Source organism: Diorhabda sublineata, chromosome 9 (genome assembly GCF_026230105.1).
Source record: "Diorhabda sublineata isolate icDioSubl1.1 chromosome 9, icDioSubl1.1, whole genome shotgun sequence".
Classification (NCBI taxonomy): domain Eukaryota; kingdom Metazoa; phylum Arthropoda; class Insecta; order Coleoptera; family Chrysomelidae; genus Diorhabda; species Diorhabda sublineata.
Genome location: NC_079482.1, coordinates 19,464,553 through 19,491,985, shown reverse-complemented (window position 1 = coordinate 19,491,985; position 27,433 = coordinate 19,464,553). Strand labels below are relative to the sequence as shown.

General features: G+C 33.6%; 1 protein-coding gene across 1 annotated transcript in view; it reads left to right on the top strand.

The window, feature by feature from the left end:
- The window catches only part of LOC130448812 (hemocytin), a 79,492-nt gene that overhangs the window by 45,836 nt on the left and 6,223 nt on the right, over positions 1–27,433 (top strand). The window contains exons 34-62 of the mRNA XM_056786343.1: positions 465–660; positions 1,403–1,627; positions 1,689–1,727; positions 2,320–2,561; positions 2,665–3,398; positions 3,481–3,605; positions 3,668–3,864; positions 3,924–4,109; positions 4,166–4,348; positions 6,683–6,968; positions 7,039–7,222; positions 9,734–9,839; positions 9,926–10,244; positions 11,045–11,209; positions 11,403–11,750; positions 11,843–12,114; positions 12,727–12,920; positions 14,992–15,206; positions 15,270–15,589; positions 17,402–17,656; positions 17,727–18,029; positions 18,086–18,382; positions 18,434–18,668; positions 19,489–19,665; positions 19,726–20,046; positions 20,099–20,239; positions 20,707–20,999; positions 22,273–22,419; positions 24,660–24,779. Coding sequence (XP_056642321.1) covers positions 465–660; positions 1,403–1,627; positions 1,689–1,727; positions 2,320–2,561; positions 2,665–3,398; positions 3,481–3,605; positions 3,668–3,864; positions 3,924–4,109; positions 4,166–4,348; positions 6,683–6,968; positions 7,039–7,222; positions 9,734–9,839; positions 9,926–10,244; positions 11,045–11,209; positions 11,403–11,750; positions 11,843–12,114; positions 12,727–12,920; positions 14,992–15,206; positions 15,270–15,589; positions 17,402–17,656; positions 17,727–18,029; positions 18,086–18,382; positions 18,434–18,668; positions 19,489–19,665; positions 19,726–20,046; positions 20,099–20,239; positions 20,707–20,999; positions 22,273–22,419; positions 24,660–24,779 — 6,825 coding nt within the window. The remainder of the gene's footprint in view (positions 1–464; positions 661–1,402; positions 1,628–1,688; positions 1,728–2,319; positions 2,562–2,664; positions 3,399–3,480; positions 3,606–3,667; positions 3,865–3,923; positions 4,110–4,165; positions 4,349–6,682; positions 6,969–7,038; positions 7,223–9,733; positions 9,840–9,925; positions 10,245–11,044; positions 11,210–11,402; positions 11,751–11,842; positions 12,115–12,726; positions 12,921–14,991; positions 15,207–15,269; positions 15,590–17,401; positions 17,657–17,726; positions 18,030–18,085; positions 18,383–18,433; positions 18,669–19,488; positions 19,666–19,725; positions 20,047–20,098; positions 20,240–20,706; positions 21,000–22,272; positions 22,420–24,659; positions 24,780–27,433) is intronic.

Sequence of the window (27,433 nt, the reverse complement as noted above, 5' to 3'; positions counted from 1 at the left end):
TGTGGTTTTTTTCAAAATCAAATCCTATACCTCTTAAAAAATACTGATTGTAATAAACTTCTTTAAGGAAGCAAAACTAGTACTTTAAATCATGCATACTGATTGGGTACAATTTAAAAAAATGTCTGTATCCAATAGAGTTAGTCTGAGGCCATCCTTACTTCCTCAAACCCACACACACAATCCTTGTTAGAGCACAGCAATGAGCATTCCATTATAGTTCCATATAAACCTAAAATTTTCTCTTCTGGTGTTTTGATATTTTTCTCAAATCATTCCAATCGCAGATCTCATTAACTTTCTCCGTTAGGTACTTGGGACTCTGCCATTATAAAGGACACAACTGCAATAAGTAGGAAAAATAATTTTTTAGAAAATGTGCCTTCGAGGATTTTGTGAAAAATGAACCAAACGGCTTTTTTCTCATTTTGTATTCATACATTCACATGAATATTTTTTTCCAGAACCAATTAAAAGATTCCGCAAAATGTAATGTAGACATGATGGTGGATATTGAATGTCGTACAGTTAAAGATCACATTCCTTCTAAAGAAACTGGCCTAGACGTGGAATGTTCTCTAGAGAAGGGTCTGATTTGTAAATCTTCCGGAAAGAATAAAGAATGCCCTGATTTTGAAATACGCGTCAAGTGCCAATGTGGTAAGAGAATTTTATTATACCTAGAAGCAGTTAATCGAAACTTTCTGATTATATCATTATAAAGGACTATATTTTGTTTCATACTCCACTGTAGGAAAATTGAGATTGATACTTGATTCCATCTTTAACATACATTTCAAATATTTCTAGGTTATGTTCTTAGTGTTATTGCGTGCCTTTATTCCTTCACAATTTGTTTTTAAGCAGTTTTACATAGATAAATATACAAAAAAGGGCATCAAACGTTTATCTTTTTTGAGATAAATTCAAATTGTGAAATATTACGATGGCAAGAGTAACACGCACTGTTTTTGTTTAATAAATTATTATTTTCATATTAGGAAGTCTAGGTATTTTCATTTGTTTATTAATAAGAAACTTAATAAACCTACAATAAAGATGAATAAAAGCAAAAAATAAGAAAAATATATAAAATAGCTATTTTATTGGGAGCACAATTTATTGTATTTGTAATATTATGACACACCAGAAGAAGACACAAACTTACCTTAACTAAATCATTCCAAAAAGATTTTTTGTGATATTCATCAAGCTACAACACAAGCTGAAAAGTTTCTTTAAATACAAAAAAAGCAAGAAACAGATAAAAAGAACTATTGAAATAAAAAACAACTGAAACCGGTTACTAAGAAAAGTCACGCCAAAAATATTACTTCAAAATGTACTTAGCACTCTTGGTTCGTTTATTTTCATTGAACTAACCCAAATTTTGTCATTGCAGAAGCTACAACAACACCAGTACAAGAGCAAATTACCACTGGTGAACCAGCATGTTTCTTAAATGACACAAGAGAAGATATAAGAGATTGTTCTACGTATTATGTGTGCACGTTTGGTGTAAGAGGAAATAAATGGGTGAAAATGACTTGTGCCAATGATACACTTTTTAATCCGATCAAGAAAACGTGTGATTCCCAGAGAGAAGTTGAAAAAGTTAAGCCGTCATGTAAGTATGATATTATAAACATAATATTCATTGAAAAGTTATATGAAATTATTATTTTTAGGTATATCTGAAATTGAATATACTTTCGAAGAGCCGATACGTAAGTACCTATTAATTAATACCATTAAATAATTTGAGGTGCTTCGGGATACAAAAGACATTAAAAGTAAACTTGGATTTCCTTCTCATACCAACCCCCAATGAAGTTCCCCATGTCTCTCTCTTATATAGGTAATTTTACGAAACGAGTTAAAGAAATTTAAAAATATATTTATTTCTATGTTCTTGATTCTAGTGGAACTTCTCCAGGTAACTTATATTTTGTGTTTGTCTTGATCTAGAATGGTACATGACAAAAAATGTGTAAGACCATGTTGTCCTCGTTATCTGTTGACGATGTTTGAGCCCACACTAATCAGATTATTACTATTGAATTGAATTAGATTAGAAATAATGTACAAGCACAGTTTCCCGTCAGTTTTATACATTTGTAATGATTGAACGATAGGATGTGTTTCAAAGCAGCCATAGTCGTTTGCAATTTATTATCCCCTATTTTCCGAAAAGGGAACTCTGTTTATCAAATTATGATTGTTTATTTTCATTATCAACGTATTCATGTAGTTAAAAGTATAAACATATTAGGCTGTACATGGTTGTGTATTTTGGGTAAACATTTTTCTTTGTTATAGCAACATGTGCACCAGGTACTGTTTATGACAATTGTGCTATCAAATGCAAACAACTTTGTCATTACTACAGCTTTTTAGTGAAGAAACAAGGTTTATGTAAAGGAGAAACTACATGCGAAGCAGGATGTGTCTCAGCTATTAGAGATAAGCATTGTCCTGCTGGATCTGCATGGTTAAATGAAAATACGTGTGTTAAGACTAGTTCTTGTTTGTGCGTCACCGAGGAAGGCAAACCTATGAAGGTTAGTACTGTTCCAAACAAATGATTAAAATGTGGAAGTTCTACGTTGAAATTTCGGAACAAATATCTTATTATTAATATCAAATTATTCATATATTTTCCAGCCAGGCGAAGTTATTGAATACGAAGAAGCTTGTAAGAAATGTCAATGTATAAACAACGTAATAGCATGTCAAGAAAACACTTGCACAACTCTAGAAGAGACTGAGAGTACTAAAATGGAACCAACTACTAGTCTAACTCAAAAATCATCGTCCAGTGCATCTGCTCCTATTGAAATAATTGAAGAAGAAGAGATTCCAAGTACCAAGAAAGCTGCCACCACTAGCTACACTAGTAAAAAAGTTAGTAGTGGAGCCGCTCCGGTCGAAATAAGCGAAGAAGAAGCTCCAAGCACAAAAGGGCTCAAATATACCACTCATGCTAGAAAAAAACCTACAAGTCAAGCCGCTCCTATTGAAATAACTGAGGAAGAAGAGACTCCAAGTACCAAGAAAGTCGCTATCACTAGCTACACTAGTAAAAAAGCTAGCAGTGGAGCTGCTCCTGTCGAAATGAGTGAAGAAGAAACTCCAAGCACGAAAGAACTCAAATACACCACTCATGCTAAAAAAAAACCTACAAGTCTATCTGCACCTGCTGAAATAACTGAAGAAGAAATTTCTATACATACTACCACTACCACAGAAGCTACTACTACAACAAAGATGCTAAAAGTAACTGAGCGAATTGTCGTTGAGACAGAAGCGCCAGTTGCTGCGGGTAAGCCGCTAGTCTCTGAAACCACACCCTATCCAACTCCAAGTGTCACTCCACCTGAGAAATGTACTAAGGACAGGTAATGATAACGACTCTTAATATAGGATGTATATTCAAATTGTTGTTTACTATAGTTAGGCTTAATTTGTATGTTGTATTAGGTTCATACCGCTGATCCAGGGAGATTCTCCTTTGCCAGACGACGCTTTCAGTGCCAGTAGTGTTTTGGAAGATATTTTCTCTCCTAGCAATGCAAGATTAGACAGCGATGTCAGTGAAACTTCCGGTATGTCTCATAATATATTTTGTTATCAATTTGCTATATATAACTATTTTATTTTGTGATAGGAGGGAGTTGGGCGCCGAAATATCCCAATGAAAATCAATATTTGGAAATTAACTTTGGCAAACAAGAACCTGTTTATGGAGTTATTGTTAGAGGAAGTCCAATGTATGATGAATACGTGACAAGCTATAGAGTGCTATATAGTCCAGATGGACATACTTTCTATTATATCCTCGACAAAAATACCAAAGAACCAGTTGTACGTATTGCCTAATGATTATATTACAATGATTATTTCATCTAATCCGTTTGTTTTAGATATTTAGAGGTTCTACTGATTCAACAACTGGCGTAAAGCAATACTTTGATGAACCTGTTGAGGCTACAAAAATCCGTATCAATCCAAAATCATGGAATAATGGTATATCCCTGAGGATAGAGCTTGTTGGTTGTGCCGAAACAACTCCAGCTCCAACCACAGTTGAATCAACATCGATAATTATTGTAACTTCTTGATACGTTAAAAAATGTAGTCGATTATAATTAATTTATTTTTGCAGGTAACAACAACTCCAGCTCCTGAACGCTGTAACGATCCACTTGGTCTAGATAATAGTTCACTATCTTTGTCTCAAATATCTGTTAGTTCTTCTAAAGATTCTCGACATGACAAATCCAATCTCAAATTAAGCAGTGATTCAGCATGGCAACCGCTTCTTGATTCACCTACAGAATCTGTTATGGTAAGAAATTATCGATTACATAGATATAATATTACAAGTGAGTATGTTAGTAACGAACAGTGGAACACCAATAGGGATGCTAGGATAGTATAGGATTGAGCAACCCTTTATATTTAGTACCTTCTTGAGCGAGACCTGTTTACTAGGAAATTTGGCGAAAATTTCGTTAAGCTGACAACACTAAAATAGTGTTGTGAATTGTTCAATCAGAGCATTGTTCTTTTTACCGATCATAAAGAATTAAATTTTTCGCCTTAGGGTTTAGAAGAGTTAGCTTGGTCAATTTATTGAATTTATTATTGATATTTTAAATTAATTATGACTGGAAATGAAAATTTAACATAACTGATCGAGTTTAGAAAAGATTGAAGGTTGCGGTGCTTATTTCCATATAAATCACTTTCATTTAAAGTGATTAATGAAGATAAGTCTAATTCATGTTATATAGTAAAAAATGTGATGATTCCAGATATTTGAATCATTATTATTGCGCCCAGTAATGTGATTGTTGGGCAAAGCGACCCCGGAAAAAATTGAACTGGTGGTCACTACTCATTCTTTTATTTTTCTTAAGAATTTGACAAAGAAAATTTGAAATCTGAGCAGTACATTGATGCCACTAAAATTCCATTTGTATCTAAATATATTATTGATTAGATTTTCAACACCAACGAAAAAACCGGGTCCTTCAAATTTACCTCAATCTTCATTAGGTTTTCTAATAAATTTTGTCATTTTAATAGCGGGTATTTCTCCCTCTGCAACGGTGAAGGGCTCTAGCTCTGTCAGGTATCGAAGAAATTGAATTTATGTTTCTTAAAATAAGTAGAAACGTCAATTTATATCTATCTTTTACAAATTATTAAAAAAAAACTAATTTTGGAACAGAAGAGACTAAAAATCAAGAACATTTAGAAACATAAACATATTAAATGGTCTAAGAAATAAGAAATTAAAGAAAGAAATTGAATTTTTGACATACTCCATCGGTATAGTATTCCATTCTTCACGAACAGAAATTTGGAGCTGATTTAAGTCGCTAGAAGGAAGATGACGAGTCTTACACACTTCCCCAAATTATCCCACAAACGATTTATGGGATTCATATCAGGTTATCGTGCAGACCAATCCAGATCTGTGATTCCCCCCTGCTCCTAGTATTCGGCGTTATGTAGAGAGCATTATTCTGCCTCAAAATGAATTGGTCATCAATAAATGGAGCAAATGAGATCACAACCTCTACGAGTACTTTATCGATTTCCCTCAAAGCAGTCAAAGCCCCGTTAATAATAAAAAGCAGTTCAGTTCGATCGTGAAAACTAATTCCTCCCCAAACCATAACTGATCTGCGTATGGAAGAGCGTGATTCGCGGAAAGTACATTGAGCAAATCATCTTTCTGATCATTTCCACACTCTGAGTACTATAGACTAATCCGTGAATTTCACTGCAGTCCAATGATAATATTGATTGGCAATATCGCCTTTCTCTACGATGCCTTTCCAGGAGAGTTGAAGATCTGCCGCGGGTTGCTTTGATACAATTCCTGTTTGATACAATGTCTGATCTTATATGTGTTTTTTGAGCCTATCCCGAATTTTATAAGCTGATAAATGTCGGTCTTAATACCGACAGCGTGAAAAATCTATCGTCTACTTTCGTTGTTGCACTTGGACACCCAACGCCAGACCTCCGATCAGTCACTTTATAAGTTGTTCATTTCATTGAAATTTTTAACTTATCCCTTGGGATAATTTAATGTAAAAAAATTTAAAAGCATAAATTAGCAGTACGTTTATCAAATTAGTATTATGAGTCATGACACTTCAATTATTCTGGATATTGAAACAGGGAAAACGAATGTTCAAGTATCTCGTGCGAATTGTTAAAAAATAGTTTTCATTGTTTGGTACACTTTATTTTAAATCGATCTCGTTAGTAAATCTCCACAACCAAGAGATATCGTTCTGGGGAAAAAATATTACGCTATGTTAAAAAACATAAAAATGCAAACATCAAAATCGTAATATTAACTCTAAACGAATTAGCTGAAGAATTGAAAGGAATAATACCTATGTTTACAGCCGCGATTAGCATGAAAGTTCCACAAAAACAAAAGTTGAAGTGGGAATTTCTTATGCAATTCATTACTTTCAATCAATGAAAGATTTTAATAGTTGAATGAATACTCGGCATATTTTTTGATCGGAATATCAATCAACTTTGCTAAAAACATTGACGTTGGGGACCTGGTAAAACGGTTCACTGATAGAGAGGTCGAAAGTTATACTTTTATTAGTTACTTATCACAATAAATAGTTATTTCATATTTTAGTTCAATTTCTTGGAACCGAGAGAGTTGACTGGTGTAGAAACAAAAGGAGGACCGGATGGTTGGGTAGAGAGTTATGTAGTAGAATATTCTCACGATGGAACAAATTGGAATCCAGTTTTATATGAAGGAAAAGAGAGAATATTTCCAGGAAATTACGATTCTGATATGCCTCAATTGAATACATTCCAATTACCTATTAGAGCACAATACTTGAAAATTCTTCCCAAAAAATGGAAGAACAATATTCAACTTCGTGTAGAAGTTCGTGGATGTTATTTACCATATCGTGAGTATTTAATGTAGTTCGAAACTATCCTTAAAGGTGGAATATTTACTTTTGTTATTTTCTTTTTAAGCTACTGAATCTACAATAGAATCTACTGTGCCTACTACGACTATTATATATGAATGTAATTATTGCCCAGGAATACCTGAAAAGAATGTCAATCTGGAGGTTTGTAGATGTTTGTCAACACAATATTGGGATGGACAACAATGTGTTCCACGTTCTGATTGTCCATGTGTTGTTGGGACAATGAGGTAAGTTAAGAAAAAAGCAATTGTACGATCGATGCAAATACAGAAATACTTTAAATGTATTTTCGTGGCCAGACACGTCTTTTGTTCCTCTTTTGTATTCCTTGCAAACCCTTTTAAATATTTTCTGATGATGAAATAAGGATCAAATAAACTTTTGCAACGTTTTCATCAAATTTATATTATCCTGATGATACTAACACGAATGCATATTCACTATTATAGTAACTAATTTTTTAACGATCTCATTAGCGTCAATCGTTGCCATTTCTCTATTTTTCGCCGTATTGATCCATGTTCATCCTGCAAGTTTCTCTAAGTTATCTGCTCATCTCATTTGTGGTTTTACTCTACTTCTTTTGTATGGGACACAATTATCATTTTGTTTTTCATTACACTTCTTATTTGATTATTTTTCATTTCAGTTTATGTATCTCGTAACCTTTTGTTTTTGTTTTGTTTCTTATACACACATTCTTTTTCCTATTCATCAGTTTCATACCTCGCATATCTGTGCCTTCATAAGTTTGTCAATATTTGACTTATATGAGAAATAGGAAAAAACAATTGTTGTATACCATGGTTTTGATAGGGAGATATATTTTATCATTTGGGATATATCCTAATTTGCCTAATGCTAACCATGCCAATCTAACTAAGTTCTCAATTTCTGCTGTTGTTTTTTGTTTCATTTATTGATTATAATCATTTTTTCCAGATAGTATTAGCTGTAGTGTCTCGTTTTTTCAGAGTTTATCACATTATTCTATCTTATCTATTATAAATGCATAGTAATCCGCATATTTGTCCATATACCGGATGTCCGCTGGGAAGATCTACTTCTTTGTTTTTTATAATTTTTGATTAAATGAAAGAGGATGGATCTTATATTGATAAATGTTTTATTTAATGTCGGCTATCACGTATGGAATACAATATCAGATAAATGTCCGCCAATCTCACACATTTCACGCGGTATTTCATTAATTTTATCACGAATATTTTGTTTGAGTTGCTCCAGCTTTTTTGGTTTGTTTGCATAAACCTTGCTTTTCAGATATTCCCACAAAAAGAACTCCGGAGCAGTCAAATCAGGCGACCGTGGCGGCCAATCAACATCACTATTTCTTGAAATAACTTGTTATGTATGGAAAGAGGTCTCGTAATAATTCCATTATAATCCTGGCTTTATGCGATGTGGCACCGTCTTGTTGATACCACATATTAATCAAGCCCAAAGCATGCAGTCGTGGCGTTAAAAAGTTTTCAATCATATCACGATATCGCTCCCCATTGACAGTTACCGTTACGCCGTAAGTAAGGTCCAATGATTCCTCCTGACCAAATTGCACACCAGACCGTCACTTTTAATGGATGCAAAGGTGACTGAGGAATAATTTGAGGGTTTTCCTTTGCCCGGTACCGACTATTCTGTTTATTTACATCCATCCAAATGAAAATGTGCCTCGTCACTCATTATGATTTTTTCATGAAAATCGGGATTGTCATGGGCGAGCTGTAACATCTTATTGGCATATGTATGGAGGCATAAATGTTCTTCTGGAAAAAGCTCTTGTATCAACTGAATCTTAAATGGAAACAAATGCAAAGCCTTGTGCAAAATTGTGGCCAAAGTTTTTCTTTGAGGACCAAGCTCCTAAGCACGGCGTCGAATTGAGATTGATGGATTGTTTTGAGCACTTTCTTGAGCAGCAGTAATGTTTTCAGCCGATCTTGCAGTACGTTGTGGTCCATGCTTGGACCTATCAGCTACAGTCCCTCATTCACTACACGATTAATAGTGCGTCTTGTTGGCACGTTTTTCTCCCAAAAATTTCACCTTTCTCATCTTCACAGTAATGGATGATTGATTTTGATAAAATGTTTTAACGATTAAAACACGTCGTTTTATCGAATATTTTCCATCACAATTTCGCCACGTCTCTACTTCACGACTGCCAAATATGAACTGTCAAAACTAAGGTTTACCAAAATGGCGGCAAAACAAAGTATTGTACCTTCTCGTAGGACACCCGGTATTTGTCCCTGTCTTCTTAGTCTAGTTTTTTAAAGACATCCAGGCTTGATTGAAGACTTTAGATCATACTGTGTCTCCCGGTTTCATACCTTTTTAAATTTATTTGCTTTGGTCCTCTATAAATTTTAAATGCTATAGCTTATATTTATACCTATATTGACTGATAGGCCTGCGTATACATAACCGATTCTGCTATTTATTAAGAAGCTTCCATGAGTCCAATCAACACTATGAAAAGCTTTGTAATAGTTGAAAATATACTTCTTTTTAAGTGATTTAACAAATAATATTATTTATTATTGATAATAATAATAATAATTCAACTTATCTCACATTGTATATTGAGAAGTCATTAAATTAGTATTTTTATTTTTCTTATTATTCTAGGCTAGACTGCTTAATGTTTTATTTGTTAGTAATAACTTAGAGACTGTTCTATATGCTTCAACTACATGTTAACTTATTTTTTATTCAAGATATTCAATCGGCGCTATTTATGAAAAAGAAGATTGTTCAGAATGCATTTGTAAGCTTGGAGGTGTCGAGCATTGTACACCGAAGAAATGCGAACCTTGTGCTGAAGTTAGTATATTTTTTTCAAATTAATTGAGAACAAATTTTTTGATAAATCAGTGGTGATATTTATATAATTGTCATATTATATTTAGGGATTACGGAGTACTGTTACTACCACTTGTGCTTGTAACTGTCAACCATGCGAAGAGGGAACTATCTTATGTCCAACCAGTAACATATGTATTAACTCAACTTTGTGGTGTAACGGAGAAGAAGATTGTCCCGATGATGAAATTTATTGTGCAGAGTATGATAGAGAAGAGACTTGGACTACTCCTCGTGAGGAACTAGAATCATTGTTGGAATTGGAGCCAGAACCTGAATTTACCACCAAAAAACCTCTAACTACAACTATAAGGCTTACTACTGAATCAACGACTACTGTTACACAACAGCCTACGACACCTAAAGGTAAAAATTTAAATCATCTGACAAATGCTCGATGATAATACGTATATTGTACTGTTATTTTTAACTCTACTTGAAGTTTATCTTGATGGGAGATATAAGTTTAAACGAAATGCATATTTACTCAACTTATTCCCGTTTAACATTATGACCATCTGAAATTACATAATTTCATGTGTTGGTTTAACATTACCGAAATAAGCTTTCTCCACAGCCCAGAGTAGTCTTGAATCGAGTTGGAATTTTGAAAATTCTCGACGTTGCGGCTCCCACTTTGGAGCCATTATCAATAAAAGGGTGGAGATAAGGTGGTTATTCGTTTATTGGTAAGAAGTGTGTATCAATCTGCCTACTCCACGCAACTAATAACCCTTTATTCCTGGTTGATTCCAAGACCTCAATCTGCCAACTCCTTGGAATTTTACCGAGGAAATAAAAAGCTGAAACAAAAAAAAAATAAAATGATTAAAATAGAAAATAAAATGATTACCTTCAAGAACACTATTGGCACCAACACACTCACTGCTGATCTTGAGCTCAAGCATCCAATGAATTTTTATTCTGAGAACATATAGATAGGATAATTCACGAGACTTTTCTTTCCTTAAAGATTCAGTTGGAAACTTTGCTTCACATTTTTTGAAGGTACCTTTTTCAACGTGGACAAATGATTCTGAAGTAATGTTTAAGCTTTCGAGGAAGTGTAGAAGTTCTAAATTCTAACAGCGCCCTCTCGTATGTTCCCCAAATTTGACTTCAAGTAAAATTACAGATCTAATTTATGGTAACCTTTGTATTTTCAGAAGAAGTATGTCATGTAATTGTTTGTCCTCCTGGATTTGAGAAGGTCTTGAAGAAGCAAAGCAAGAAATCTCAGAACAAATATTTGTCGCCAATGATAAGAAATACAAATACAAAAACATCTGGTAGAAAAGGAGGTAGAAACATTTCGCAAAAACCAAAAACTTGTAAGTAGAATGATTGATGCAGCTTAGAAATTAGTATAATATGAACTTTTTCTAAACTAATATGGAAATTTTTCATTTCTTCTGACCAGTCGTCATCAAAATTGTTCAAAAATCCCCCAGCACTTTGATGTCAAAGTTGATATTTTAAACCTATTGGTAATAACAATGAATTAATGATACTTTTCTATTTTAGCAACTAGAAAATGGAACTTACCTCCTCCAAAGAAAATGGATAAGCCAGAAAAAGTTTGTGAAACATATATCTGTGTGCCGAAATTCCCGGAAGACCTCGAAGACTCTAGTGAAGAGAGATTGTTATTCAAATGCCCTGAGATAGAATGTGAAGACGGTTTGATCCCAATTATAGATAACAGCAATAGCTTCTGTCGAGAATTCCACTGCGAAGCTCCACCTAAGCCAGATGCTCTGTGTAAGGTGAATGGAAAGACATTCAACACTTTTGATAATGTTGAGTTTACATATGACATCTGCAACCATGTTTTAGTCAGAGATTTAGAATACGACAACTGGGAAATATCACGTATGTATATCTATAAAGCAAAATTTATCACATTACCAATGAATGTACCTTATTTATTTATTGATAGAAATACATTTTGTTCTGAATTTCAGTGAAAAAAACGTGTACAACAGTTTGCTCAAGAGACCTAATCATCCAACAAGATTGGGAAGAGTTTATCATTCATCCTGATTTCACCATCGACTTTGATGGATACACTTACACACTAGATCAAGCAATTCTATTAGCACAAACGCAATCTGATTTTATTATAAAACAAATTGGTAACACCATATTATTCGCTTCCCCAAAATATGGATACTGGGTTATTTATAACAGAGAAGGAGATGTTAAGATTGGAGTGGATCAGGAGTTGATTGATAAGGTAAAAAATATCAAATTAACACCAGCAAGTGGCATATATTTCTATGAATCTCTAAGATTGAGAATATTTCTATTTATAATCATTTGTAAGGTCTGGAATAAATAAATAAACTTTCGTAAAAATTATTTAGAAAAAATACTATAAATAAACCGCCTGCTACTAAAAAAATTATATACAAATAAACATCAAATGAGTTTCGATATTTATGAAAAATGTGGTAGACGCCGCTCGAAAAGCGCTGCGCGAATACGCCGATTTTTAAAAATCCCATATTAGCTGGACAGGGACGGCCTAAGCAACCATTTTACGAACTTATTCGCAGTAGTATCAAATCAATGGTACCTAAGAGCCTATTGGGCCAAAAAGCATCTGTAACAATCCTTTACAATTTGGTTGCAGGTTATGTGCAAGCGATATTCATGTAAATGTATTGTTTAGAAAGATAACTTTGGTCAATGCTTCACTCTTTTTCCAGTTAAATCATTTATGCCTTCCTCAAAACTAACAATAATCGTTAATTGTGGAATCACTTTTATTTTTCATCAGTAATATTAAAATCAGACTCAAAAATAATAAAAAAAGTTACAATACACTAGTCCCCCCATTATTTAGGTTGATGGATTGTGTGGATATTTTGATGGAGATAACGAAGGTGAAAAGAGGAAACCAGACGGCAGCTTAGCAAAAACTACGGCTGATTTTGGAGACAGTTGGGCTCTGTCGCACGACCAACCAGATATTTGCCATGCAAAGGCTTGTCCGCTCGAATTACAGAATAGAGCTTGGACTCTCTGCAACAAAGTAAAGTAAGTAGAATTAATTCACAATTTATTATAAGTAACCCAAATAGCACAAATACAAAAATATTATATTCTAGGAATATACGTACGTTTAACATATACCTAGAATTTACTCAAATATCCAGGGTATGTTTTAGGTATACACATCTCACCTACCCCATTAATCCCCCCGTGTTTATTTGAATTAAATTATCTACCTAAATATCTACCCGATGGGCAACTAATAACGGCCGTGGGCCATATCTCAGGTATGGATTATTACAGCTTCAAGAAAAAATTATAACAAAAGTGGCCCCGAGAAACACGTGGAAGCGTTTACATACGTCTTAAGATATCTCGGAACAGAAAAAAGAGAAATCACAATATCTAAAATATATGAAATAAGGCCCTCTAGCATTCACTTTGCTTATTAAATTGCTTAGAATTTATTTTATATTGCTGGACAAAAGCTCTTTCAAACAACATCAAGTTTATTAAAATCGATTCAGCTAAACCAGACCAACAGACAATTTTTATATCAAAGTGCCCACTCTTTCCCGCCCCTTATTTAAAGAGATCGACTGAAATGCGTTCATGGTCACATTTAAAGTCATAAAACTATATGAAATCTCCAGGTGAGATATTTCCCATATTTTTTTTTCATATATCCGCCGTCAAAACGAATATTTAAAAAAAATTCATCGATATCGGATGATTTTTCGATTTTCTAGAGCGAAAGTATAAAATTACCAATCTTGTAAAATGAAAAATACGCAGAATTTATTAAAAAATTCAATCACTGTATATAAAGTGCCAGTTAATTTGATAAATTTAAAAAAAATTGCTTTTTTTAATTTTGTATTTTGAAATACGTCCTCTAGTTGTGAACCGAAAATAATTTTCACATGTTTCCCGGGATCACTTTTGCAATAATTTCTCCCCTAAAGCTGCAATATAATCTGATCCTTCCATATGGCGGACGACTGTTCTTAGTTAGGTAAGGTCAGGTTAGGTTAGGTTAGATTAGGTTAGGTTAGGTTAGGCTCATACTCAAAATATTGAGCGACTTTGGCGAGATATTCATGATAATATATGTACCTCGTTATGGAAGAACTAGATCTCATTATAGTCAGTATTTTGGGGAATTTCTATTTAAAAAGACATTATTCATATTCAAATAGAATTGAAGAATTTAATGAAGAAACGTCACGAATGTATCCAATAGAAATTGATGATTATTTGTACGTGTAAATAAATTATTATTGTTAGAAATTGATTTGTGTCATTACATTAGTCGTAACTAATTATAATTAATTTTGGAGAGGATTCGGGGCGTGGGGGGTGGAGTATTAGAAGATAGTCTAAATGTTTAACAGACCCCCCCGCCCCTAATCCTCTCCAACATCAAGTATTTACAAAATATCAACTATTCAAGACGGTGTACATTTTCCAATGTTCAGGGCCGGACTAAGATTTATAAGGCCCGGGGCTAAAATAATGACGGGGCCCCCTTAAGGAATTCGAAAACCCGGAAAAATTCACAAAATAATATCAATACATTAGATTTGTGGTATCAACACATCAAAAAATACAGAAGATTTCCAAATGATGGGGCCCTCTTGGACCTGGGGCCCGGGGCTATAGTCCCCCCAAGCCCCTAGCTTAATCCGACCTGCCAATGTTCAAACCTTAAAAACTATGTGAAGAAATGTTTTTAGTATGTATAACATATTAAAATTTCAAGGTAATCGAGCATATGCAACATAAACTAAATAAATACCGAATTTTGAAATCAGAAATTTACTAATGTAATTAAAAATAACGGACTTTTAGACTCGTGCATTGATGCAGGCATTCAAGTATTCACTATAGATATACATGAATTATAAAGAATATTTCATGTATAAAACAAGTATATATTTGAACATTCTCTCAATACATTTATGTTTGTATTTGAAAAAAAATACCTGAAATAATTTCTATTTGAAATATATATGGGAGGGTATATTGTTTGCACATTGGAAATGTTGTGTATGTACATGTAATATCCTGTGTTATCTGGGAGCTAGGATTTATTAATCCTGTTTTTCTTCTGCAGACAAAAATCTTTGTTCAAATGTGGATACATACTGGACGTTGAATCTTTCTTATCTCATTGTTTGGAATCTACTTGTTCGTGTCTAGAACGATCAGTGAATGATCCTAAAGGTGAAGAAATCTGTAAATGTGATGCTCTTCAAAACTTCGTAGCTGATTGCCTTTCATCTGAACCAAGTCTTGACTTATCAAACTGGAGAATAGAACAAAACTGCCGTAAGTATTATTTGATATATTTTTTGGGAAATAGAACATACTTTCATTTGTATTCATTTCCAGCTGCACATTGTGAAGCTCCATTAATATATCAAGACTGTTATCAAAGAAGATGCGAGCCTAGCTGTGAGACATTGTCAGATCCACGTGCTTGTCCAAAAGTCGATGACATGTGCTTCCCTGGATGTTATTGTCCGCCCGGATACGTCAGAGATGGAGATAACTGTGTCCAACCATCCAGTTGTAGAAATTGCGAATGTGACTTGAAACCACATCTGACTTACACTACTTATGATGACAACCAGTTTACTGTTAACGGCAACTGCGTATATATAATGTCAAGAGATGTATCGGCTACACTGGATAATAAACACGAATTCCAGGTATATATCTTATTTAATATTGAAGTAATGTATAAAATTGAGAAGCTCTATAAGAACATAAGGGACAGAAACTCTAGGAATTTCATCAGATACTAATTTTCATGAAAAGTATTATGAATTAACTATAATTTTTTAATAGGATCCTGCACCTAGTATATTTCAAATATTTGGCACGGCAACACTTAAATATGAATTGTAACTTCAAACTAATTTTATTTTTTCTTAAGTATTATGCTTATTTCTACTTACCAACAAATGAGAACCTTAATATTTAGCAGTTTGTTGTGTTTTTCTACATGAATATTCATTCGTTCGAAAGCCTCTATTGTATAACTTAATTCGTGCGGTTTGATAAGAGATGTATAATACTACATCGTTCCAATATTCCAAACCTGCGTTGGAAAACTAATGTTATTGTACGTCTTCGTCATCGTATTTTGGTGGAAATTTATTGTGAACATGCTCTAGCTGAGCGAACGTGCCAAAAGTGGTTTGCACGATTTAAAAGTTGTGATTTCGGCTTGTAAGACGATGAACGTCCTGGGCAGACAAAGTTTGAATATGAAGAACTGGAAGCATTACTCGATGAAGATTGTTGCCAAACACAAGAAGAGCTCGCAGAATCTCTGGGTGTCACTCAAGCAGCCATTTCAAAACGTTTAAAAGCATCTGGATACATTTAAAAGCAAGGAAATTGAGTCGAAAGGCGATTCTGCATGTCCGAAATGCTGCTGGAACGCTACAGAAGGAAATCATTTTTGCATCGGATTGTTACTGGTGTTGAAAAATGGATCCGGCCAACCAGCCAATTCAACGGCAAAGCCGAATATCTATGACGCGCAGGTAATGCTCTCTATTTGGTGGGTCAGAAGGGTGTGCTGTATTATGAGCTGCTAAATCCGGGTAAAACCATCAATGAAGAACGCTATCGAACACAATTAATCCGTTTGAAGAGAGCAGTATCCCGGAATATGAGAACAGGCACGAGACAATAATTTTCCATCATGACAACACTCGGTCCCACGTTGCTATTCTGGTTAAGAACTATTTGAAAAAGAGTGAATGGGAAGTTTTACCCCAACCGCCTTATAGCCTAGACCTTGCCCCTTCTGACTATCATTTGTTTATTTTACGTCAGAGCAAGATATCAAAAATTGGCTTGATTCATTCTTGGCTGCCAAGCCGGCGCAGTTCTTTTGGGATTCAATACTTTGAATAATACTATTGTACCTGTTTCTCTTAAATAAAGGTTCAAATTTTCAAAAAAAACCGCACGAATTAAGTTATAGACCACAATAAATCGATGTTAACTGTTTCAAAATTTTTCTTTAGTATTACTCGAGTGTAGCTATAAAAGAAACGTCTAACACTTTGAACACTTCTTAGTCCTTTCAAGCTGGACACACATGTTATATCTATAATATTTATTGAGAGATTTGAATATATCCCACAGCAATTAAATTATTTTATAATGTTTATTCATTTAATTTAGACCAGAAACATTTGGAACTCAAGCCTAACAACGGTTTCTCAAGTCTAAAGTTGTGAATACGAACTGACCAACAGACAATGAAAATTATATTGAACTTTTCGCTACTTTTAAGCGCTTTGTATATAAGGAATCAAGCTGTAGAACTGCATCAAACAATGAAATATAACAGTCACTTTATCCAAGACTATTCGATCCTTTCTTACAACCCTTTGATTAGATAGATTAGCTACGGAACACCCTGTATATCTTAGATTGATTTGTTAAAATCGATTATTGATACATCTATATAAGCCTCGACTTGAAAAAATATTTACTTACAGCTATTGATAACAAACGCACCTTGTTCGAAAACAAATACCAACAACACCATCCAGAAATCGGAAAACTGTATTGGAAAGATTACTATTCTCTACAAAGGGCATAAGATCCATGTACTGAGAGATCAATCAAAATCGAAATTGAAGTTGATTGTTGATGGAGAATCCATTGTCGATATGGTGGAAATTGCTCCAATTATAAATGTCGAAAAAGAAGGAAACGATTTAAAAATTGTGTTACCTGACGTACAAGTTGAAGTGAGTTATCGATTCTATTGAATAATTTTTCATGTGATTCATATCATTATCGGTAAAATGTCTCTTTTAGGTATTTGTTGTATATCCAAGTCTGGCAGTAAGTATCAAAGTACCATCTTACACTTACGCTGGTAAATTAGAAGGTATATGTGGAGATTGTAATGGTAATACTAGGGATGACTACAGAACACCTGATGGCAAGAAACCTGTGGATGAAAAAGACTTTGGACTTAGCTGGTTGTATGAAGATCTTCCTGGTGGTCAAAATAGAGAACAATGTGCACCGGAAGAAGTAAGAGAAGAAAAATGTCAAATACTACCAGGGCAACGAGACCCGTGTAGCCAATTATTAGACGGAAACAAATTTGGACAAGTGAGTAAATATGGAGTTTGTAATATGGTTCACTCTTCATATGAATACTGTTTTAGTGTGCGAATTTGTTAGACCCAACTCCATACTTTGAGTGGTGTCGTAAAGATACTTGTGAAGGAGACCCGACAGACTCATGTGAAGTTTTAGAACAGTATGCCAAAGAATGTGCTAAAATCGGTTTCTGCGTGTCGTGGAGAAATAATCTCTGTCCAGCACCATCTTGTCCTGCTGGTTTATTCTTTTCTCCTTGCGGACCTGTGCAGCCAGAAACTTGTGAAAGTATCAAACAATCTAGCGAATTGGAAAACAATAAAAAAAGTTTTGTTGAAGGTTGCTTCTGTCCTAAAGGAAAGGTAATAAATACATTCGTGAGCTTGATACAGTTATAAATTTTATGATTTTAGGTTTTATTAAACAATACATGTTTAACTCCAAAAGAATGCATCACTTGTGACAACGAAGGACATCATCCAGGAGACGAATGGAATAAGGATAAATGCACGAAATGTAGATGTGAAGATACTAATTTAAAATGTGATACTCAACAATGCCCTGATCTTGCAAATCTTTGTGAAAGAGGATATCATGCTGTTAAAGTTCCCTCAAATTCTGATGATTGTTGTGAAAAATATACTTGTGGTGAGTAGCTTTTATGAAAAAAACTATCTCTAAGATTGAACAACGTTTTTCATGTTTATGACTTAATTTCAAATGAATTAAGAAAACCGTTTAGAAAGTAAGGAACGTTTCGAGATAAAAAGAAAAAACAAGAAAAAATGGATTAGTTGCACCTAGAATCGTGACTGAAATTCTACTTTTTGACATAATCGAGAAACAAATTGAGAAACTTATTGTAGATGCAGACAAGCTTTGAAAACCTACGCAGAACCTCGTCATCGTCAAATCCCTGTGCTGCTAGCCAGTTCTTCATTCTTGAACATAGGTAAAAATCTCTAGGTACCATATCAAGACTACAATGTGGATGAGAATAAAAGTAATTCAATAAATTAAGGACTATTGAGTGCGTTTTCCATCTGACGTCAATCATTGTAGAACGAAAATTTTCACGTTAACCCTCATCGGTGTGTGTTTCGGACTATTTTACCGAGATATTGAAAAAATTGGCATTACCGCTCAGAGTTAGTTTATTGTAGCACCATCAGTATCAAGCACAGTTTGTCTATCCCACAAGCTATAACTTTCTTGGTGACTTGGTTTTTTGGAACTTGTGTGCCCACACTCCATGTAATTGTACCTCGCAGCTGACGTATCTCACTCACGGTTGATCACAAGCTACGATTAGATCCACTAATTATTCACCACGTTTTACTCCTATTCGTTTCACTTTATGTTGGTCTGTAAGCATAAGACTCGAATCTTCCTCAATTTTCAAATTGCTCCCGTACAAATATCCATGCTAAATGTTATATTTCATTTATGAATGTAAATTTTCTTCCAGCTCCTCAACCAACTTTTGCCCCGGTTTGTGAACCACCGCAAGCTTTGGTGTGCGGTACAGACCAGATTACTAAACTGGAAACAAAGGCAAATGGCTGTCAAAGTTATATTTGTGAATGTAAACCCAAGGAAGAATGTGACGATGTTGATCTCACTACACCAGCTGTTCTAGAACCAGGTAAATAACTTTTAATACTCTAAAAACAATTTTGGAATAATTTCTTATTTAATTTTTTAGGTTATGTGAGAGTAATTGATACAAATAGTAGCTGCTGTCCGATTATCAATTTGCTATGCCAAAAAGAAAGGTGTCCCGATCCTGTTCCATGTCCAGAATTCTATTCCCTTAAAGTAAACCAAGAAAAAGATAAATGTTGTCCGACATATTCTTGTGAAGCTCCCAAACAGTGTATTGTTACGACTGAATATGCTGCCGCCGTAGATGGTGGAGAACGCCCCTTGTCTGATTTAGAAAAACAGAAGTCTCTTAAGAATGTTGATGAAATTTGGCAAGACGGTCCTTGTAGAGAATGTACATGTATTTACAACAAGGGTAACGGTGAGTTTTCATGAAAATATTCAATCACTGTACTTCCATAGATACTTTTCAGATGCCTACATTTCAAGTTGTGAAAAGATGGTATGTCCACTTATGGAACAGAGTTCAGACTTCGAGGATTATGAGCTGGTTGCAGTAAATCATTATCAGGAATGCTGCCCTACTTATACAAGGGTTGCTTGCAAATATGACGGTAACATAACAATCAATATTTTTAGCTGATATTCTGAATTAATGATTAAAATTTGGAAATTAATTAGTAAGAAAGTAGAACAAGGAGGGTAATTCCATTGTTCGTTGGGTTTGCTAGGTCTTGTTGGTAATTGTAATAATATTTCACGTTAAATCTATTTTAATAGTACATAATTAAATTTTGAACAACACCAATTCATTTTATTGCAGATATCTGATTTCATTAGAGCCCAGTTTAGTCCATTCTACCACTGGACTTATTATATACCATGATAATTGTTTAAAAACAATGAAAAAAACAGTTTTAATAAGTCTCTTTTCACTGTTTGTTATCATTGCTCTAGCAGTTTATATCTAAAACATAACTCCTCATAACATTTTCATCAGGTACTTCTGGAGTTTTCTTACAATATATTAATTAGGGCCAAGCTGTTTCAGTAGCATATAACAATGACCTTAACTTCACAGGTAAAATTCAGAAGATAGGAGAATCTCGGGTTAAGGATGATGATGTTTGTACAACATTGATGTGTACAAATTCAACCAGTGGCTACGCTCAAAAGCAAACTTCGATTAAACATTGCACCAAGAAATGTGATGTAGGTTTTGAGTATGTTGAACCCACTCCAGAATCTAAAAAATGCTGTGGATCTTGCAAACCGATTGCTTGCGTTGTCGATGGAAAGATATATGAAATTGGACAAGAATGGACCTCAGAAGATTACTGTACAAGTAATGTTTGTACTGATGTAGAAGGATCGGTAAGTTGGAGCAATTTAAGATAGTACAATGTAGATTTAAGTAGATGTTAATCTCCGATTTATTTACTGAAACTTATTGGACTTTCTGTATTCAAATAAACACTACAAGATTTTCTTGTGAATATATAGAACTAGCTCTGCAATATGAAGATTCTTCGGTTATAATTTGCATAAAAATGATTGATCAGAATATAATATAATGCTCAAAAAGATATAATAACCTATGGGAAGAGGAAGACAAATATTGTTGACATGAGCTTGGAGTTTCCTATGAAGAACTATTAAAATTTGTTTTGTTGATAGCTTCCTGATTTGTTCTATTTTTAAAGTGTTCTATTATCTCACTACATGCTTAAAATGAACGCCATCTTGTTCCATCAATAGATCGACTTTTCGTCTGATGGTCGAAAAGATAATTTCGTTCTGAGCAAGCCATGTATCGCATTTTGAATTTTTAAAATTCTTCAAAAGTAAAAAAATCTAAAACGTTTCATCTCGGAATCAGTTAATTGAATTTTGAAAATTGGTTTATGACTATTTACTAGACGTTACTCTATCAAAATTGTACCTGAAAACATAATTGACGGATCCAAAAACTTAATTTCTAAAATTATGTCATTTCAAAAACTTTTACTGGACAGTTTTCGAGTACCTAATATCTTTAGAAAAAATCATTAGTCATTTATAGAACATTTAAAATTGTAACTCACTTATTATTTTAGGAACGAACTTTTCAGGAATTTCCATTGATACTTTTATGCAATAATGTTTACCGAAAAGTTTTAGAGGTTTTAGAGATACCATCCCTTAATTCGCTATTTAGACCATACGGTACAAAAGAAATCATATAGATAATTCTACACCACTTCAAGATTATAATTCTTTATGGAAGTTGGTGCTAAATATGAATGTAATACTTTCTAAATGAATAGGGTAATAAAATATTCATTAATCGCTAGTAGTCCGTGATAGTATGAAATTTGTCACAATTAATGAAATGGTAAATGTACAAAAGCTAAAATCGCTATTACAAATCTGTGATACAAAAAATTCCATTAAACAACTACATCTCCGATGCTTCACAAATATGATGTAGTAATTATATAATTCTAGTATCAAGAATATTTTTTGCGCTGCAGTTTATGTGAAGATGTACAAAATCCGCATGTCCTATTTTCCTTGTGTAGAAATAATTTTCTGAGAACCACATTTCAATAAGACTTAGTTTTTCAGACAATCAATGTTCTACATCTTTTTTATCATTTACTTTCAGGTACAAGTGAAATCTATTATTACGTCTTGTCCCGAGATACCAGAAGAAACATATAAGAATTTCGTTGTTGAAATAAAACCCGTCGAGGGTGAATGCTGCGAAAAACAAATTTTGAAATCTTGTAAAATCAATAATAATGTAGTAGAGGTAAGCATGTTAACTAAAATTTTATATATACATGCACAGGCTCAGTTTGGTAAAAAAATTATATTAAAAGTGATAATCGAATCAAATTAAATTTTATACTATTTTTTAAAAACTTTCTTCATCAATTTATGTTTATTCTTGTATTCAATTAATTGTAGCTGTAAACATTTCTTTGTTGGTTGTAAATGGTCGGTTTGCTTTACATTGAAATAGTCCTCTCACTTCCATCCGTGTTTTGCTTTCCAGTCACCACAAACACAAGGAACCTATAGTTTATCAAAGCATCCAAACGTCTATGTAGTGCACAAAGCGTTTGGATGCATATAATGATGTTGTATTCGAGGAGTATTAGTTGCTCTGCAAGGGAACTTCAAAGTGCTCTCTTGATTGGTTTTATCAGATAATTGGATCTGTTGTTAAATGTTAATAAACAATAAGTATTATTAGATTGACTTTATTAATAATACATAAATGAAGCACAATAATACATGAATAAAAGTATGCACGTAACGCAGTATATAAAATGCACTTGAAAAAGTCTTTCGTTTAATTATAAATGAATGGACTGTAAAAAAACACTTTTGTATAAACACTGATAACTGGATGTGAACTGCTGAATGCGACTGGCTGTCGCGTGGGCTGGTGGCGGACTGACCGTGGTGGGTCATCCTTCGGGGCTCTTCAGACGGAAGGGGAAGAGCAATAAAATTTGGCTCTCTTGGTTTCCCGTCTACCTGGCATTTTCATTTCGCACAGGCACAATTATATTTAGTGTGCGCATCGTTGCTATACTCCAACAGGATCTTTCTATTTTTTTGTATTGTCTGCCATACTGTTGTTTTCTGGGGGTTCTGCTTGGATATATGTGGTGGAGAATCAGTTATCACTCTCAGTATTTTTTATTCTGTTCACTAATGAAATTATGTTTTACTTGACAAAAATGTAAATAGAAATTAGACGTCTCTTGCTATTACATAACATTCCATACCATATTTTTTATGCAAAAAGCAAGCACAAGAAGGTAAACCCTATTACACTCGGTTAGTTCGAGTAGCACCTGCCTTCTGGAGATGCCTGTGGTTATTCATCTTGAACTTGTGTAGGTTGTAGTGTTTCGGAAAGACGTGTTTTGGTAGCTGATTCCACAGGTTTGCCCTTCTTCAAAGAAAGGTGTCTCGATAAAATAACATTCTAGGCGTCTGCAGATAAGCTCGATGTTCATACTTCTCTAGGTGGAATTATGTTGGACAGTACGCTTAGGCTTCTATGCTCCAAGTTATCTAATTTTCTGGTAAGCTCTGGATCGCCTATAAGTTGAATTATTCTCTTTTGTATTAAGTCGAGAATCCTCAGGCCCGAGCTGGGCTTTGTAGAAAATTAGAAGTTGTTGCGGGCTAATTCGACCACATGAGTATGTCAGGACATATTTGCTCTCAACTTCAACATCCAACAACGGAAATTTGCAGTGACGGCAATATTTTATGCCCAGGCAGGACCAAATCCTGAGCTCCAATGCCAGCCTTCTTTGTAAAAATGACAGTCTGGGTCTTTCATGTATAAAACTCAATCAAATTGCTTCCATCCCACTCCAGAATGTTTTCAAAATCGGTAATGAAGGTAGTGATCTGTACCTGTCTAAGGATTTGGATGTTAATCGAGATTATTAGGGCGGCTGATTTGAACGACGACTCTAGTGTGCTATCGTGGGCAAAAATATAAGTCGGATTTACAGTTTTGTTCAGTAGATCGTTGATGTACAATAGAAAGAGAATAGGTAATAAGATGCATCCCTAAGGAGCACCAGCGTAGAGCTCAAATCTTTCTCATATGTATCTATCGACAGAAAACTGGATGTAACGGTATTTGAGAAAGATACTAAACCAGTCGATAAGTGAGGACGATAAATCGTTCGAGCTCAATTTATTTAGAACATCGGCTTATCAAACCCTGTCAAGAGCCTTCAATATGTTTAGTACGATGCTAATCAACTAGTATATTTTTCCCATTTTGATTTGTTTAGTATCTTTGCTTACACTATTTTAACTCAGTATCCAGGAAGATTCCAAAGTATTTGTCAAAGGAAGAGGACAAACTAACTATTTCGATACCGCATAAAGTTAAACATGACAACCAAGGAATTTTTTTGTTATAATAATTTTGTTTGAGGTAACTTTAAATTTGCTAGTAATATGGATTTTTCTTTTGAGCATAAAATTTCCAAAATAAAAATGCATTTTCAGATCGGGGAAACATGGCAGTCACCCACAGATAAATGCAAAACGTTCACATGTTATGACAAGGGCAACAACGAACTGGTAATCAAAGAAACGATGCATACGTGTAAAACTGATTGTGAGAAGGTAAATAAGGCAAAAATATTTTTCTGTATCAAAAATTCCACCTCATAACTTTAGTCAACTTACCAAGAAACCAAACATTGGATCAATCGAATATAAAAAATTGATAATAACTCTAACTAATAATAATTCATCCCATCGTGATGTACGATTCTAATTGTTTGTTTTAGACATGATTGATGTTAATCATAATATCCGATAGACCTATATAAAATCGTGTAAAATGCCCATTATGTTATAAGCTCAGTCATTCACTTACTTAAAACATCTAATAAACTTACCTTTTGAATTCATTGTAGATTAGGAGAAAAATAAATCAAAGAAACCTCCGAAAAATGGATATGTAATAATTTATTCGCTGTCATCACTTTCAGAAAGTGAAGGTGTTTTTTCCTGATTGATATGATGTAGCTTTCATCTTTTGAACAGTCCTTATGCAATGCTAGTTTAACACTTGTAGAATTCTGAAATATCGCAGATTGAGGGGAAATGAAGAGCTCGTTTAGCATCGTATCACATCGTATGAAATGATTTTTCAATTTGCTTCCTAACTCAAACCACAGGCTGATGTTTTTCTTTGTGATCTAAGATACTTCAGATTGCTTTTTATCAGAATCATTGTCTTTATCTGGTTCATGTATTTCATGAATCACTAAATCGTTTTGATTTAGTCATCAGACAATATTTCTGAGTAAAATCTCTAAAACCTCCTCCTATATTATGAGTCAACTTGGTATAATAATAATGCACTAATGGAAGTTTTTCGTTTCCACTTCTGATGAAATTGCTTTACATCAAGCATTGAGCGTTGATTGTTTTATCTAAATGTCAAAATTATCTGTCGCTCTAAAGGATAAAGAAAGGAAGATATATTTTTTTCTATAAAACAACTTTCAAATTTTCTTGTTGAAAATCTGGAGGATGACCTTGTATATTATTGATTAACAAAACCGTGTAAAATCCATTTAAATGTCTTTTGACATTTGGACCAAAGGAACTATTCATTGAACGCCACGGAGGTATCCTATGCTTTCTTATTAGCTGCCTAATGAAAAGGAATATTTTTCGTATTTAGTCCTTTGGATGCACGTAAATTTATGGATCCGAGAGTCACAAAAGTAGCCTGAAATATTGCCATACAAAAAAATATTTGTTACTTCTTATCCACTAGGTCATTTATGAGCTTCAACTAAATATATTCTTCAAGGCAATTTTTGAGAGCAACTTGAACTCATCAAGATTCAATTGACCAATGCACTTTTTTTATTTGTAACTAATGTATCTGTATAAATCTTTCGCACCACTGGAAAATCTCGAAGGTGACTGATTTTGAGGTGTTTGATAATTCTTTGAAGCCTATTTGTAATAACATAAATATCAATTGTACTATCTTTTGAATTGGATTTTAAATCCAAGTTATTACTGGCTTTTCATTGTAACATTATATTACATGACATTATATATGAAGTACTGCTTATACTACTGCTTCAAATTCCATATGCTATACTTTTCTTAACGGAATCTTGACGTATTGAAAACATTTAGCAGCATCCGTCACTCTTTCACTATTGAGTAAATTCAAGCATTTTGTATTTATTGATTTATCCAGAATCTGAGAACCTGTGAATCCAACAGCGAATAAAATAATTCAATCATTCTAAAAGATACATTTCTTGTTGATAAACCAAAATATATTGACATTGCAGATTGACTAACATGAAACAGCTTGTCAGTTTGCGCAATTGAAAATATTGTCCAGGAGAAATCAGCGCATGACTATTGAAATCTATTCCACCTCAATTTTTGTATGCGATTCTCTTCAAATTGCCTCACTAATGATATAAATGCATGTTGCCATGAGTCAACCCCGAAATTGTTTAAACAATTGCAAGGATTTGTTATTTTTCAACCGGACAAATTTTTTTATATTATTTATCGAAATACAAATAAAAAAGGTTCTATGATTTTTCACGATAAAGTTGATGTTTTTAGAGATATGAATTTTTAAAGGTTCTAAAAATCTCGAATTTGGGTACTTTTGAACCATCAAAAATACGAATATTAATAAAAGCGATTTTTACTTGGGAGCGCTTGAAATTAACAATAAAAAAACAAGTATAAACAATTAATTTTTTTAAATCTCTAGTAGGTATATTGGTAACAATTGTATGAAGAATTAAAAAAAATTATTTTACTTTTCTTCAATAAATTTTCATAGATCAAAAGTATCCGAATTTGAGATTTTTCGAACTTTTAAAAATTCATATCTCTAAAAATATTAACTTTATCATCGAAAGTATCTTTTTTATTGTATTTCAATAAAGAATATAAAAAGGATTTTTCCGGTTATAAATGAACTAACAATTCCTTGCAATTGTTTAAACAATTTCGGTTTAAACAATATGGCACGAAGTTACCCCATGGCAACATGCATTTATATCATCAGTGGGGCCATTTGAAGAGGATCCTTCAAAAAAATTGAATTGGAATAGTTTTCAGTACTCATGCGCCGATTCCTCCTGGACTAAAAATCTTACGCCTCCTCATCACGTAATTCAGACAACCAATTCTTTAATTCTATTCGAATCTAAATGAACGTAGTAATTTCCGTTTAAAATTTAGATTATAAACTTCAAGAAATGCCACATACATATAAA